General features: G+C 44.3%; 6 protein-coding genes across 6 annotated transcripts; 3 read left to right on the top strand and 3 right to left on the bottom strand.

Moving 5' to 3' along the window:
- Nucleotides 1-821: 821 nt before the first annotated feature.
- Nucleotides 822-2925, top strand: I203_107972 (ATP-dependent RNA helicase HAS1; the record flags this gene model as incomplete). The annotated part of the gene is made up of 6 exons (XM_019148152.1): nucleotides 822-1251; nucleotides 1325-1524; nucleotides 1594-1711; nucleotides 1788-2089; nucleotides 2196-2516; nucleotides 2632-2925. 6 exons carry the CDS (start codon nucleotides 822-824, stop codon nucleotides 2923-2925), a joined length of 1665 nt encoding a protein of 554 aa, XP_019002385.1.
- A 276-nt stretch (nucleotides 2926-3201) lies between these two features.
- Nucleotides 3202-4573, bottom strand: I203_107971 (mRNA 3'-end-processing protein YTH1; the record flags this gene model as incomplete). The annotated part of the gene is made up of 4 exons (XM_019148151.1): nucleotides 3202-3291; nucleotides 3412-3787; nucleotides 3889-4336; nucleotides 4432-4573. 4 exons carry the CDS (start codon nucleotides 4571-4573, stop codon nucleotides 3202-3204), a joined length of 1056 nt encoding a protein of 351 aa, XP_019002384.1.
- A 602-nt stretch (nucleotides 4574-5175) lies between these two features.
- On the bottom strand, nucleotides 5176-6960 carry I203_107970 (uncharacterized protein; the record flags this gene model as incomplete). The annotated part of the gene is made up of 2 exons (XM_019148150.1): nucleotides 5176-5823; nucleotides 5908-6960. The coding sequence occupies 2 exons, from the start codon at nucleotides 6958-6960 to the stop codon at nucleotides 5176-5178; spliced, it is 1701 nt and encodes a 566-aa protein (XP_019002383.1).
- A 556-nt stretch (nucleotides 6961-7516) lies between these two features.
- Nucleotides 7517-8842, top strand: I203_107969 (uncharacterized protein; the record flags this gene model as incomplete). Its single annotated transcript, XM_019148149.1, has 2 exons — nucleotides 7517-7799; nucleotides 8055-8842. The coding sequence occupies 2 exons, from the start codon at nucleotides 7517-7519 to the stop codon at nucleotides 8840-8842; spliced, it is 1071 nt and encodes a 356-aa protein (XP_019002382.1).
- Nucleotides 8843-9212: 370 nt separating this feature from the next.
- Nucleotides 9213-11283, bottom strand: I203_107968 (uncharacterized protein; the record flags this gene model as incomplete). The annotated part of the gene is made up of 4 exons (XM_019148148.1): nucleotides 9213-9434; nucleotides 9556-9894; nucleotides 9987-10698; nucleotides 10784-11283. The coding sequence occupies 4 exons, from the start codon at nucleotides 11281-11283 to the stop codon at nucleotides 9213-9215; spliced, it is 1773 nt and encodes a 590-aa protein (XP_019002381.1).
- A 432-nt stretch (nucleotides 11284-11715) lies between these two features.
- Nucleotides 11716-16170, top strand: I203_107967 (uncharacterized protein; the record flags this gene model as incomplete). The annotated part of the gene is made up of 12 exons (XM_019148147.1): nucleotides 11716-11777; nucleotides 11847-12012; nucleotides 12076-12588; nucleotides 12642-12689; nucleotides 12756-13931; nucleotides 13994-14104; nucleotides 14168-14854; nucleotides 14923-15349; nucleotides 15436-15688; nucleotides 15772-15891; nucleotides 15962-16020; nucleotides 16091-16170. The coding sequence occupies 12 exons, from the start codon at nucleotides 11716-11718 to the stop codon at nucleotides 16168-16170; spliced, it is 3702 nt and encodes a 1233-aa protein (XP_019002380.1).
- Nucleotides 16171-16177: the final 7 nt, after the last annotated feature.

The raw sequence follows: 16177 nt of genomic DNA, 5'->3' as shown, positions 1-16177 counted from the left end.
CCCGTCTCCTCTCCTGTATCGCTACAGGCGAGTTGACGAGCGTGCTCAGGCGGTAATTCCCATATGGGACATCATGTAAGAGGTTGAAGATGAAATAAGGGATAGTGGGCAGTTAATGAAACGTTGAGATGACAAGAAAGACCAGAGGAATACAAGAAGCGAGACTCACCTTCTCAGTTGAGCGATAGGTGAGGAAAGGGGATAGCGCGAAGCTCTCGACCCTATAATGTGTATGCCTACAATATCGTCAGCACCGTACAGAGCAAGCGCAGACACAAAAATAGCGATATGAAAGAACAGTTCAGAGTTGTGCGTTTATGGGTCTTGGGCATTTCGCCTAACAGACTCTAGTTTGAAAATTGAACACGAAGTCATCGTTGAGAGGGTGGGAAGTATCGAAAGCGGAAGTAAGGAAAGGAAGACAATGCAGGCTAAAAGAGGATGAGAAGCAGGAGACTCACGTGTATGTGATTGATGCTCGACTTGCGAGACTTTTGTTGTATGTATAATTGCTAGATATAGATGTAATTGTAAGAGAGAATAAGAGGGGGGGACTGATGAAATCCAAAATCCAAAATTCTTTCGTTGGGTTTAGGTGAATTTGGTGAAATGGAGTGGTATCACCTGAATATCTTCTGATTGGTATTTTATGCCAATTTATCCCAGAAAAGTTGAATTGTGCCCAAGTGGCCATTGTTCGTTCCTGGCTTCGTTCGTGCATCAGCAACAATTTTACGAATGAAATATTTTCTGATATCCTGTCTGTCTTGATATTTGTTTACAGAAGGTATACATATATACTCGACCATCTCTCATCAAACATGTCAGCGGTAGCAACACCCCGAGACGATAGTCTCAAATCGGCCAAAAAGCGAAAACGACCTTCCACCTCTACCCCTGCCACCGAGAAGGGAGATGTACCTCAACCAGTGACAGACGCAGACTCGACCATGGCCGAAGCTACCTCATCCAAGGTCACTCTCGACGGAGGAGTAGACGGAGCGAGAAACGTTCCTGGACAAACATATGAAAGGGTTCCATTCTCTACTCTGAATCTTTCAAATCCAACTATGAATGCGATCCAACGTATTGGATTCGAGACGATGACCGAAGTTCAAGCTAGAACCATACCTCCTCTTTTGGCTGGTAAAGATGTACTGGGAGCTGCGAGAACAGGATCAGGTAAAACGATGGCTTTTTTGGTTCCCAGTGTGGAATTGTTGAGTACATTGAGATTCAAGCCTGTGAATGGTGAGTTCATCATTGGAAATTAAATCAGCTCGGGTGCATGTGACAATCCTAATCTTTTGACACAATATCGTAGGAACCGGTGTGATCATCATTTCGCCAACTCGAGAACTTGCTCTTCAGATATTCGGAGTAGCCAAAGAACTCATGCAAGGTCATTCTCAGACGTTTGGTGTATTGATGGGCGGTGCGAACAGAAAGGCAGAAGCGGACAAGTTGGTCAAAGGTGTGAACTTGATCGTAGCTACACCAGGTAGATTACTCGATCACTTGCAAGTGAGTGGATCCCGGGTTCTTGCATGAGAATTGGAGAGTATATGACTGACGAGCTCAATGGATTTTTAGAACACCAAAGGATTCGTGTTCAAGAACCTCAAAGCTTTGGTCATTGATGAAGCTGATAGAATCTTGGAAATTGGTTTCGAGGAAGAGATGAAGCAGATCATCAAGTTATTACCATCTGGTAAGTCAGACGAGTATATGGTCTCATCTGTTTTACTTTTCCTGGCGACAAGTTCTGATAACCTTCTGCCATGTAGAAAACCGTCAATCAATGCTATTCTCCGCCACTCAAACAACAAAAGTGACCGACCTCGCCCGTATCTCCCTTCGACCAGGTCCATTGTACATCAACGTAGATGAGGAAAAACAAGCCTCGACAGTGGACATGTTAGAACAAGGTTACGTAGTCTGTGAATCCGACAAGCGATTCATGCTCCTATTTACCTTCTTAAGGAAGAATTTGAAGAAAAAAGTTATCGTTTTCTTTTCAAGTTGTAATTCAGTCAACTATCATGCGGAGTTATTGAATTACATTGATGTTCCTGTACTGGATTTACATGTAAGTCAAAAATCATTCCATACACCGAACTCTACGAACTCCCAAATCATCCCTGATATGACATATGTATCTGACAGCATGCTAATATTTTTGGGGTTCCCAACAGGGTAAACAAAAACAACAAAAACGGACCAATACATTTTTCGAATTCTGTAATGCCCCCTCAGGTATATTACTTTGTACCGACGTAGCTGCAAGAGGTCTCGATATACCAAAAGTAGATTGGATTATCCAGTTCGACCCACCCGATGATCCAAGGGATTATATCCATAGAGTAGGAAGAACTGCCAGAGCAGGCAAAACTGGGAAATCTTTATTGTTCTTGTTACCTTCGGAATTGGGTTTCTTGAGGTTTTTGAAAGTTGCCAAAGTTCCTTTGAACGAATACCAATTCCCTCAGAAGAAGATCGCGGATGTTCAAAAACAGGTCAGTTGTGTTTCACTATAATAATCGTAAACATATCCGTTTTGGTATAATATAAGAAAGAAGAAAGAAGAAAGAGTACGTGATATATGCTAACATGTTGTTATGTTATTTGCAGCTTGAAAATCTCATCTCAAAGAATCATTATCTCAATACCTCCGCAAGAGACGGTTACAGATCGTACCTCCAATCATACGCTTCATACTCCCTCAAGAAGATATTCGATGTGAATAAATTAGATTTAGCTAAAGTAGGTAAAGCATTTGGATTTAGTGTTCCTCCCAAAGTAAACATCTCAGTCGGTACGGCTAAAGCGAAGAAGGAAAGAAATGATGACAGTGATGAAGATGATGATGGTGTCCCAAAGAAAGCTTTCTATAGGAATAGGAAGAAGGGTAAATTCCAATCTTAGTTTGAATGTGCGGTCGGGGTCTATCGTTAGTATGTATGTGTATATGGATTGATGCATTGATCTGTCTTTACTTTGGTAGCATACACAGAGTACACTCATGTTTTCAGTTCACAAATTCACACGGTGATATGAATATCTGGGTTGTGCTTGGATTCATGCATGAGCATGTCATGATTCTGGGACATATAAATTGACTAGATGATACAACATTATTGGAATATGATATGATAAATCGGACTTGAGCAATTTCCTGGACTTGCTTTCTATCACATCCCACTAATCCCTCTCCCTCTTCAATCCACCTCTATCACCTGGGACAGCTTGGTTCGGACATGTATTTGCGAAATGACCATATTGGTTGCATCTCTACAATGGAGGTAGGAACATATATGTCAGTATCATTGCTCACTCAATGATGCGAGAAAGGTAAATTGAGTGTGTAGAAAGGCAAGTTGGATAGGGCAAATTGAATGAAAGTCAACTCACAAAACACAATACCGTACTTAGATCCTTGACCCAACCAGTTTTCTTCTCATACCCCGCAGGAGCATTCTGCGGTACCTCCCTATTATCCCTATTATCATTTGATCTACCACCATGTCCGCCATGTCCGTGGCCATGTCCATCTCGATCTTCATTCCTCCTTGCGTTACTAGACAAGAAACCACCTGCTCTCCATCCACTGAGAGAACCACCTTCCACCCATGCCGGAGCAGGCACAACCACAGCGTTAGGATCGTATCTGTATTCCCGCCATCGGCCGTATCCCGCTGGTAGTTGGGGTGGTGGACCGGTGAATTGCGTAGGGTCAGGAGGGACGGGGTTTATATATTCTTCAGATTGAGGTCGGTCTGCTGGGGGACTGAAAGGAAAAACAAGCGACAGTCAGTAAATGTTCATATCACAATGATGAATCCATACATAGGTGTGGGACAGTCGATGGTTTATGGGAGTTTTACTCACTGCGATAATTTACATTTCTCTCCATCAGGACAGAACCCACTCTGATAAGCTCCACATAACCTCTTCCTAATATGTTTTCTCGGACATTCCGGTCCCAATAGACAAAAACCTCTTTTATAATCTGGACATTCAACTCTTCTATCTCTAGGATGAAAATACAAACATTCACCACCCAATTCACATTTCCCTTGTTTCACAAACATCACGCAGACAGGCATCGTACGTAGATTCCAATCGTGTGTGTATTCACAATTGTCTCCCATCTTACATAGATTCCGGAGGTAATGTTTACACACTGTTAATTTCTTTTCCCGTTCTCTAGGGTGGGGAGGGAGTGGAGGAGGTGGTTGGAAATTTGCTGGAGAGGGATTGGTATGACGATAGGGACATTGTGAAGGTGGGAGAGGACATCCGAGAGGTGTTAGGGATAAGGGACATATCTGAGTATCTATATCATATCAACGAATACGATTAGTATAAATCACACACTTCAATGCAAATGATTGTCAACCCAACAGACATGATAAGACGAACACTACTCACCAGCATCAAGCTTATATCCCTTCTGAGTCTTTAGAAATCCCTCTATGTCCAAGTTGACCTGATGGAAATCCGGTCGGACGAAATCTGCTGCTCTACCCAGATGAGGGTCGAGAGGTGTTGACGAACTGGCTGCTGCGGCCATGGTGGGTAGGTGAGAGACTCTGTAAGTGAATCACGCGCCCTTCCGATTGAGCCTTTACGATGTTGCTGACACTGTGCTTGTATATGGGTATGCCATAGATATCAAGGCGAAGACAGATGACAGTTGGTAGTAATGATGTATATGTTCTCTGCTCGAAGGTTTGAGGATGTCTGGATGTCGGGTTGAATTGCTGACTAAGCCGGGATCAATTTCACCACCATACGAAATGGTTATACTCGTATGGCTAAAACTACACCAGATTCCATTAGGATTTCTTACGGGGTACATATCCATACATGCAGACGAATGTGCAATAGAGTATCTACAGGATCAGCGGCATGCACTAGTACTCTTATCATCGAGCAGGCAAGACAGCTATATGAAAAGTTTGTAGCAATGATGACAGTATCGATCATGTTACTGCACCCACTCTCAGAGCCACTTTACCCTACTCGTAATTAGTTGCCATTATAAGGTAGATTAAAGATCATGCAAGTCTTCATACAACAATATAATATGAGTCGATGATACCAACAGATACAATTATACAAGAGCCATGACACAATGGTAGATTATACGATATAGAGTATCAATGATAGTCCCTAGAACCTAGATCTAAAAGTCATTTCTATAGGACTATCCGTAATTTTCCTCTCCCTTTTACCACCACCGTTCTTACTGTCAGGCGAATCACCAAACCAATGGGTCATGCCATCATGTTCGTTCGTCTGTTGATCTTCCACTTTGTTCATATCTAGATAAGGTACTTTCATACCACCTTCATAAGGTGGTGAGATCGGAAATGGTATATCATTTGAAGATGAATTATCCAATTTCTCAGGTGGTAAATCCGAATTCTTTTTTGGACTTTTCTCAAATGTGTTGTTATCTTCGCTTGAGGAATCCATTGTCGTAAATGTATTGATTAAAGGTGATCTAGGTCTAGCCTTGTCTTTCATCAATGATCGAGGTGATAATTCTCCAGTTGCAGTATTTGATCGAACCAAGCTTGGTGCTCTAGGTTTGTTGCGCTGATTCCCTGTTGGAGGAGATGGCTGCTTGGCTTCATTGAGACCGGTATTATGTGAAGGATTGGATCCGGCAACAGTTGTGGCTCTACCTAGGTTGCTGGTCGAAGGTGTACATGGTGATTTCTGGGCAGGAGGGGGGTGAGGATGCTGTCGAGGGAATCCAAGTTTCGGTGTACCCAGTTGATGATAATTCCGAAGTGTATCTGATATCTCGAATAGCTATTAGGTAGTTAACATTCATTATCAGCGAATCAAATTTGGTGTTACTCCTCGATGACAGATTCATATATGGCATACACTCACCCTATGCATGATATCCTCCACACCTTTCTGTCGTTCTTCGATCTTGCTCTTCACCTCCTTCTCATCCTTCTTCCCATCCCCATCGACATTATCATCCTTATCAACTTGCCAAATTCCATTTGCGCCCATCCCTGATCCCTCCAACTGCAGATGCATCTTACTCAATTGTTCCTGACCTTTCAACACAACTTCCAAATACCCTCTTAGGTTCTTACTCATTTCCATACCGTCTTTCGATAGATTTGCATTGAATATTTCATATATCGGTTGATTACCCTGTTGACCGCCTGCTGCGTTTGTAGTACTATCTTCGCTGGGGATGGCAGAGGGTAAGAGACCTTTTGAATCGGTTGGAGGGGAAGTAGCTGATTGTGAATGGGAGTGATGGGGATGTCCAGGTGCTGATGTCGATCGGGTCATAGAGGGTCGAGCTTCCAATGTTGAAGGTGAGGTGAGAGGTTGTATATGTTTCGAAACGTATTTATCATGTATGGAAACAGGAGGTATCAGATTAGGATCGTGAATGACATCTCTTTCCCTTTCTTTATGAGAAGATAGATCAATAGATGATTTGGGTAAAGAAGTATCATCACCAGGTAATAAGCTGAATGAATCGCTCGTCGTAGTCACACCTTCATCTCCCGCATGGTCCGTACCTGTGACTCTCTTTGATGATCCTGACATCCCGAAATCTCTAGCTAAGAGTGGTGCCCTCGATCCACCGCTGTTCATCAAGTTCATATCGGTATCGCCATGATCATGATCGCCTTCGCTCAACGCCGGTAAGCTGTGCTTTGATCTACTTGATTGATCAGGTTGAAAAGGGTATATAGGATTGGTTATGCTGAATGGTGATCCCAGACTATCACTTGCGAGCTGTCTTTCGGCGGGAGGTGAACTTGGTATTTTGAGGGAAGTGGGTGAAGTGGGTGAACGAAGATGATCACTCTCGTGGATGGAAGACGAATTCAAAGGAAGACTTGGACTTGGTGGATTATTGTTGTTGTTATTCTGTGAGGAGCGGCGTCGTGAGAGGGAATAGTATCCCAACATCGTTAATGAATCAAGCTATCAATGTGGACCAGACTGCTATACGTCCACACAGTTGCGGCTGATATACACACTGACACAGATGGGGTTAGCTACTACGAGTAGAGATACACAATTCAAGCCACGAGGTCAGCGCACATCACACTGTCGGTGACCTCCGCCTCCACCTCCATCGCTCCTTCCACTCTGTATGCCAAGTAAGCATAACTTACCAGCTTATTCAGCACTCCCACTCCCAACGGTCCAACATACTCATCTCTCTACTGTGAGACCCGCTTTCAGAGGTGGAGTATCACCTTTTGGTCAGATGGTCAAAGATGGTTTAGCCGTCTGTAGGGATAAGTAGGAGGAATGAGAGTGGAGTAAATGCGAGAATTATCCGATCGACTGAACTGATGAACTGTCACTGATCACGATAGACCTCTGAGAAAACATATAAATAGCTAACTGAATTCCCTTGGGAAGGGCTGTTATCCTCTTCTGCATGATCCTTGTGAAGTGTAACGTAGTACTGATCCATATTCTCTTGCCGATAAATATATATATATATACGTATACAATGACTGACGTCAAAGATAAAAAGCAGGAGATCTTCCCTACTGGCGATTCAGCTTTGACATTATGTCTGGGCACCGATCCATCGGCTTTCACTCCGGAAGATGCTCAGACGATCTCCGCAAGTAATCAAGAGAAGATCACTACGTCATGTCCGAGCATCGCTGCCCAATCACGATCTCCAGCTGACAACGCAAATGCAGAAATAGATCATGTGGCAGTAAAGATGTCCGACAAAAGGAGGTGGACATTATTAGCCCTTTTTAGCTTTTCCCTCATTGTCGATCGTAAGTCGCTCTGACCCCCTGGTCAATCCAACAAATGGATATATTGAAAATGTTTGTCATCTTTTTTATGTAGAGTGGGCATACTTTGGCTTCTTCCTACTTCATTCTTACCGTCTTTCATAACATGAACCCACAATCGATCAACGACTTTCTGACTGGCGAAGGTGCCACTTCCAGATCGAGTAAGTTTCGATTCACCACCTTCATTGAGCTACATGAATCACCTTTTTATTAACGCTTCTGATCCTTCATCAGCATCTTCATTCATTGTTGGCCCAGCAGAATGTATGGACAAAGTACAATGCATTCTCAGTAGATCAGCAACATTCCTCGACAAGGTATCAAATGTGTACGATTCCAACGAGGATGTTACTGTACTTGGTGATGTACCTGAGGTCGCATCAGTGATCACGTCAGCGCTTGAACAAGCGCGAGAGATCCATCCAATTCTGCGTAGACATGCTATATACGGTGAAGAATTGATCAGAACTACTGAAGCCTCACGATTGCATAACATTTATTCTGCATTGTCGACCATTGAGAACCAAGTAAAAAGTATGAATAGCAAATTTCATGCGGAGTCATCGCATGGAGATGCGAGTGAGTTCAAAAAGAGAATTAAGGAGGTGAGAACTGTAAAAGATCTTATCAATGAAGGAAGGATTTTCGATATACCTCGAATACAAGAGATATGCCACGCTCGCGAATATCAACAATTCATTCACCCACCGACAGGTAACACAAGTGGAAGTCAAGATATAGATACAAGCTCGATCTTTTATCCTGAATCGACAATTTTACGTGAAGGTTCAAGATTACTCGATGCTAGAAATCCCAATCCTTCCTACAAGCCAGCTCATATAATCCACAAAATCAGCATCGTCCCCGGCAGCTTGGATAGTAAACATCAGATTATATCGATTGGTAGAGGGACTGGAGATCTTAATCTAGCGGACTTCGAACGATGGGAACCTCAAGCTAGGAAGCCTAGACCTGTCAGTTGGTTTGATTGGATGGAGAAGAGTGTGTTAGCACGTGAATGATGGTGCCAATGAGCCAAAGACTTAGTAGAGTATGACATGATGTAGAAGCTTCTATGTCTTTCGGTAGGCCAAGTATATACTCATAGTATATATCCTTTTTCGATCAGGAGAGAAGATATGAAGCTATTCGACGAAGTCGTGGTATCCTTTGTGAAGTATTCACACCCCTCAGTCACCCTCACATTTCCAAGCAAGTAGACGCCTACTGGCCTTCTCGTTCTCTTGTCGCTCATGAGGAGATATATATATATATGTATATATATATAATGTATATCTACCTTTCGTGAGGTTTTCGATCATGCATCGAGTATCTGAACGATACTGTATGCAGATGAAATTAAGGATGCTACAAGATCATAAAGAAACATGCTTATTTCTCACCCTCTTCATCGCTCTCTCCCAAAGCGAACTGATCCTTCTCATTTACGTTGTGTCTTCTATCTTCGATGTTTATACTATTCCTCGTCGATGTTCTATGACCTCGTTCCCTCTCTCGTACTTCTTTCACATCTAGCGCAGCGGCTAAGCGAGTCAAAAGATCACCTTGACGATCGATGGTCTTACGCAAGCTATCAATCTGCTCTAGCAGTACCTACAGTGGAAAATAACCAGTCAGCTATTACACAATACGAGGTACAACTCATATCCCGAATACGTCTTGAAAATGATGTATAGCATGAAGAGCTATTCCCTCTTGGCATAGCCGTACTCACAATCTGGTTCTTGGCCAACTTGACATTCGTCAAATCACCTCTCATCTTCTCCGACATGGATGATACGGGCGTACCATCGGGTCCACCATCCCACATCCTAGGTAGATTACCCAGACCTCTGACTGAAGATGCCGATGATGAAGGTACCATATTGCTAGACGGTGGTAGAGGGGATATCGCCCTGGTCCTTGCTAGGGGTGCTGTCGAGGGGACCGGCGGTGTGGGCGTAGGTGTGTTGGAAAAGGTATGCAAGAGTGGTGCGGATGAATTTTCGGTAGGTAGGGAAGTGGCTGGAGGAGGAGCCTCGAGTGATTCTCGTGGTGAGGTCATGTTCGATGGCTGGGTATACAAATCAGATTATCAGTACATGCCAAGTCCATTAAGGGAGAAAACCAAGGTATAATGAAACTTTTTGGAAAGACAGTACTTACCGGTTTGGGCACCTGCCTAGTCATAGCATCAAAGACGATAGCAAAATTCCTGCCCAATACGAAACTCGGTAAAGCGATCAACAACAGACCAAACATCAATAATGGTACTGTGATCAATTTGCCTAAAAATGATTTCGGGGTGATTTCGCCGTATCCTACTGTCGACATGGTGACTAAGGAGAACCAAGCTGTTTTAGGTATAGAATCGAATTGACTTGGATCACCATCCGAGTCGATAAACGCTCCAAGTTGATTATCCCATGTACCCCTTTCAGCAAAGTACAACAAAGTTGATGATAAGATCAGAACTAGAAGGATGAAAAATGATAATGCCAATAAAGCATCTTTCGATCGGCGGACCGCTACGTACATCACCTCGATAGTGAGTAACATTTGATTTTGGTATTTGAATGCTCTAAATACACGAAGTAATCTGAATGTTCGCAATATAGAGAATCGAAAGAGGATGGTGGTATCTTCATTTTGAGCTACTTCGATGTAGTAAGGGAGAATTGCTATTACGTCGAGTAAAGCGAAGAACGATGTTACCCAGTTGTAATACATTGACCAGCTATCTGAATGAGCTAGGGATCTGGCAAGGTATTCGATAGTGAAGAGGATGACGATGAATGTATCCAGGCCGAAGAGAGCTCGGGTGGATGTTGGGTCGGTGTGGAATGCTGGCATTGTCGATAGAGTAGTTAGAATTGCACTGAAATAAAATTAGTAATGGCTTTTTCAGCTAACGACACTTTGCATATACAGAAGAGGGTCATAGCTGTGTGATTATGACTCACCTGAATATTATAGTCCCAGTGACGGCAATATGAATGAAGAAAGCTTCTCTTCCACTATTTGGTTCTTCCAACAGCAAGTATAGTTTCCTCTTCCACCTCGTCTTCATTCCCTGAGCTATTGCGAAATGATCTTCACCTTCATCATTGAAACCCAACATATGTCCAAAATCAGGTAAGTTGACTTCTTCGGCATCATTTGCTCTTTCTTCCTCGTTCAAAAACGTATCTCGATGTAGACGACGTGGTGTTAATGCATCTTCAGGAGAATCGGGATATGAATGTGTCCTGGTGTGTCTCTTCTTCGGCGTAGGCAGTCCAGCAGTAGGTGCTGAGAACAATAAGTTTGCTGTAGAACTGGAGGGATGTAGAGTCAATGTACGTGCTTTGGGAGCTGCTATTGACTGGCGAGATCTCGAGGGTCCCGCTTCGACGTCGGTAATGGAGGGGAGGTCGTACTCTTCTGCTGGGAGCGGACTCGAGACTGGAGGATAAGACGCCATCGTGGTCTCAGGGAGAGAGAGTGAAGTTGCTATATATGAGAGAGAGAAGACTCATGAATCTTTATTTGGGTTGAGCTTGACAAAGGAGACCGATCCATCCATAATTTTGTAATTCATCTTTCATCTCTCGTTCACGTTGTCGACCAGCCAGATAATAGACAAACACATCACACATCACTCGGTAAGATCGGCTAAATGTGATCGAGCCTGATGTTACGTAAATGAACCCCCCTTCGTTAAAAGGAAGGGTTGGATAAAGTCCGCCACTCACCCTCCTGGGATTGACCTCACTGGACTTTTTCATTTGTTGCTATATCCTATTGTCTGATCCTACCGGACAATCAACCAAAAGTAGCCTTCGCATAATAAAGAAGGGCTATTGACAGTCACTTACGAACACATATAACGACGAAAGCATAGGTACTCACAATAATGCCGCCAAAGAAAGGAGCTAAAAAAGGTGGAAAGAAAAACCAGGACGACGAGGAGTTTTGGTAGGTCCATCTCCGTTGAGTGTTGAGTGGGGAGGTTGCTGATCACTCTGCCACCTCATGCTTCTACAGGGAGAAGAAAGAGGCTGCTTTGGCCGATCTGAACTCACCAGCGGGAGATGATGAGGATATACCCAAACCTGCTAAATCAGGCAAAGGGAAAAAGACAGGTGGAGTTTTTGATCTGCTGGATGAGGGTGATGCGATGGATGATGATGACGAAGGTGGCGATTTGATGGTAAGTCCATCTATAAAGTCTTACTAACCCAAATCTGAGACATAGCTGATAACATGAATATAGGCTATGATAGCAGCCAATGCCGCCAAGAAGAAGGATAAGAAGAAGAACAAGAAGAAGTACGACTTTGACGAAGACGAGGATCAAGACGAAGAGCGGAAAGCTCCGGCTGAGGTAGATACGAAACCCAACATGGATGATGAGTGGCCAGAGGAAGATGTGAAACCTAAAAAGGGAAAGAAGGATAAGAAATCGAAGAAGAAGGCTGTGGTGGATGAAGATGAAGAGATGGAGGAACCTGCCGCTGTCGCTGCTGAACCACCAACAGCGGTGAATATAGATGATGAGTGGCCAGAAGAGGATGTTAAACCCAAGAAGGGTAAGAAGGGAAAGAAAGGAAAGAAAGCTGTAGATGAGGATGAAGAAGATTTAGATGCGATATTAGAGAAAGCTGCCGCTGAGAGAAGAGCTGCTGAAGCTGCTGCTCAAGAAGCTGAGCCTACGCCTGCTCCCGTTGCTACCTCCGAGCCTGCGGCGGCGGAAGATGATGAGGAGGGTGGAGATGACGGACCGAAGGTGAGCTGAGAACTTGTTAGGCAATATCGAACGCTAGCTGACGAGAAATGTAGATCTTGACAAAAGCCCAGAAGGAGAAGCTAAAGAAGGAGAAGGAGAAGGTATGTTCCATAGTCCATTCATCATGATGTCAACATTAACAAAGCTGATGCTTATGATCTTTATAGGCCAAAAAGAAGGCTCAGGCTGCGGCTAAGAAAGCATCTGCTCCTACTCCTGCTGCCGAAGAAGCAACACCTTCAGCCACCGAGCCTACTGCTGAAGCTGAGGAGGATGAAGGGGACGAGGAAGCAGGAGGTGCTGATAAGAAAAAGAAAAAGAAGAAGAAGCCCGCTGCCAAAGCTCCTGAACCTGCTCCTGCAGCTGCTAAGGGGAAGAAAGTACCTGCTCACATCGCAGCTATGCAGGCTGCTATGGAAGAGAAGAAGCGAATGGAGGAAGAAGCTCGAAAAGCTGAAGAAGAGAGATTGAGGCAGATCGAAGAGGAGGAGAAGAGGTTAGCAGAGGAAGAAGCTAAGATCAATGAGGCTAAAGCAGCTAAGAAAGCTAAAGAGAAGGAGAAACAGGCTCGTGCTAAAGCTGAAGGAAGGGCTCTTACACCTGCTCAGAAAAGAGAAAAGGCAGCTGCCGAAGCTAGGAAACAAGCCATGTTGGCTAGTGGTATGGTCGTAGCTGGTCTACAAGATGGTGCCGCACCCGAAGCGAAGAAGAAGGTCGTATACGGTAACAGGAAGAAACAACAGAAACCGACCGCTAAGGAAACTGCTACCCCACCTCCCGAACCCGCTTCTCCTGCCCCAGCCCCTGCACCTGTCGAGAAGAAACCCGAACCCGCGCCAGCCAAGGAAGAAAGTGAAGATGATTGGGACAAATCGGAAGATGAGGTGGAGAAGGTTGTTGCTGGTGTCGACAAGCTGAAGGTCGAGGAATCCGAGGATGATTGGGATAAATCGTCAGACGATGAAGCTACTCCTGCTCCTGCTCCTATTGCCGCTCCCAAGACATCGGCCTCTACCCCAGCTAAAGCTGCGCCTACATCTACACCTGCCCCCGCTGCCGCCCCCGCCAAACCTGCTGCTCAAGCTAATGGAAAAGCTCCTGCAGCTGAAGAAGAGGAATCGTCTGAGGAAGAGTCGTCGGAAGAAGAAACAGACTCCGATGACGACTCCGACGAAGACTCCGATTCCGAGGATGAGGCTGCCGCCAGAAAAGCGGCCGCTCTCGAGAAGATCGAGAAGAGGAAGCAAGCCGCACAAGCTGCTGGTAGCAAAGAAGACCTTCGATCTCCAATCTGTTGTATTTTGGGTCATGTTGATCATGGTAAGACCAAGCTGCTTGATCAAGTGAGTTGAGCGTTCTTGTCAAGATATATGCAAGAGATTCTGATGCTGACGTCCGATTTCAGATTCGTCAAACATCCGTCGCCGAAGGAGAAGCGGGAGGTATCACTCAACAGATCGGTGCTACCTTCTTCCCCAAATCTGCTATCGTTGAGAAGACAGCCGTCGTCAATCCAGTAAGTCGCAACAGCTGATCGAGCAAAGTCGTTGATATGACTAGCTGACTCGGTCATCAATAGGACAACACCACCGATGTCAAGATTCCAGGTTTACTCATCATCGATACACCGGGACACGAGTCTTTCTCCAACTTGCGAACTCGAGGTTCATCCTTATGTAACATCGCTATTTTGGTAGTAGATATCACTCAAGGTCTTGAACCTCAGACCATCGAATCTATCAACTTGCTCAAGAAAGGTCGAACACCTTTCATTGTCGCTTTGAACAAGATCGATAGGATGTACGGATGGGAGCCTAAGAAGAACGCCGGTTTCAGGGAAACTCTGAATTCTCAAAAGGCATTTGTCAAATCAGAATTCGAAGACCGAGTTAAAGCCGCCAAACTTGCTTTTGCTGAACAAGGTTTCAACGCTGAACTTTTCGATGAGAATAGAAACTTGGGTAGAAACATCTCTTTAGTACCTACTTCCGCTATCACTGGTGAAGGTATACCCGACATGCTTCTGTTGTTGGTCAAACTTACTCAAGAGAGGATGAATGCCAATTTGATGTACATCTCGGAATTGGAGTGTACCATTTTAGAAGTCAAGATTATTGAGGGTCTTGGTACGACCATTGATGTTATTTTGTCGAACGGTGTGATGAGAGAGGGTGATAAGATAGTGTTATGTGGTTCAGATGGTCCGATCGTGACGAATGTTAGAGCTCTGTTGACTCCTCAACCATTGAGAGAACTAAGAATCAAGGTTAGTTCTCGATTCCATGTGTGCATGAAAACCAGAAACTTACTTCAGCTAACGATCTTATATTCTAGTCCGCCTACGTTCACAATAAAGAAGTCAAAGCAGCTTTAGGAGTCAAAATCTCTGCGCCAGGTTTGGAAAAAGCCATTGCAGGAGCTAAGTTATACGTGGCCCACGATGAAGACGAAGTGGAAGCGTACAAGGACATGGCAATGGATGATTTGTCATCATTAGCTAAATTCGTCACCAAAACAGGAAAAGGAGTTTGGGTTCAAGCTTCTACCCTCGGTTCGCTGGAGGCTCTCTTGACTTTCTTACAGCAGATGAAGATTCCCGTGTTCAACTTTGGTATAGGTCCGGTGTACAAGTCGACGATAGTGAAAGCTGGTATAATGTTGGATCGAGCACCCGAATACGCTGTGATCATGGCTTTTGATGTTACGATTGAGAAAGAGGCGGAGGAGTTGGCTAAGAAAGCCGGTATGAAGATATTTTCTTGTAAGTGTCATTCACCCGTAACCGATCGTTTTCATCGGTATCGTAGGCCTGTGCGGTATGGGCTAATCATATGCTCAACTCATTAGCAATGGTCATCTATCACCTGTTCGACGCGTTCCAGAAGTACATGGCGGAAGTTCGAGAATCGCGAAGAAAGGAAGCTGCACCCAATGCTGTCTGGCCAGTCAGGATGAAGATCTTGAAGGCATTCGCTCATCGTGATCCTATCATTCTCGGATGTGATATCATCGAAGGATCCATGAGGGTCGGTACGCCAGTTGGTGTGGTCAAGGTGGATAAAGCTTCCGGTAAGAGGGAGATTATAACGTTGGGTAAAATGTGAGTAAAAGCCTCGAGAATTTCACATATGTCGGTTTCGTATCCTGTATGTTTATGCTAATGCGATGCTTATCCTCACTTAGCACCTCGCTTGAAATCAACCATAAACCATTTACGATAGTGAAGAAATCCCAAGTCGGTGCGGGTGTAGCTGTGAAAATTGAGAGAGCACCCTATCAGACTGCTAGGATGTTCAACAGACAGTCAGTTGACCGACTTTAATTCCGCAAGCACATGAGTGATGAGCTGACTATGATATTTGTGGGTATATAGCTTCGATGAGCATGATGAAGTTGTGTCGTTGATCACTAGACAAAGTATCGATACGCTCAGTAAGTGAAAGTATCCGAAGCTACTGTCCCTCTTCTCTGCTCTCGCTGACTTGTCGAATCGTTATTGCAGAAACAACATTCCGAGATCAGGTTGAAATGTCTGATTGGGCGATAATCAAGAAGATGAAGACTGAACAGGGAGTAGCGTAATTAAAAG

The sequence above is a fragment of the Kwoniella mangroviensis genome, chromosome 3 (genome assembly GCF_000507465.2).
Source record: "Kwoniella mangroviensis CBS 8507 chromosome 3, whole genome shotgun sequence".
Taxonomy (NCBI): domain Eukaryota; kingdom Fungi; phylum Basidiomycota; class Tremellomycetes; order Tremellales; family Cryptococcaceae; genus Kwoniella; species Kwoniella mangrovensis.
This window is presented reverse-complemented; position numbering and strand designations above follow the sequence as displayed.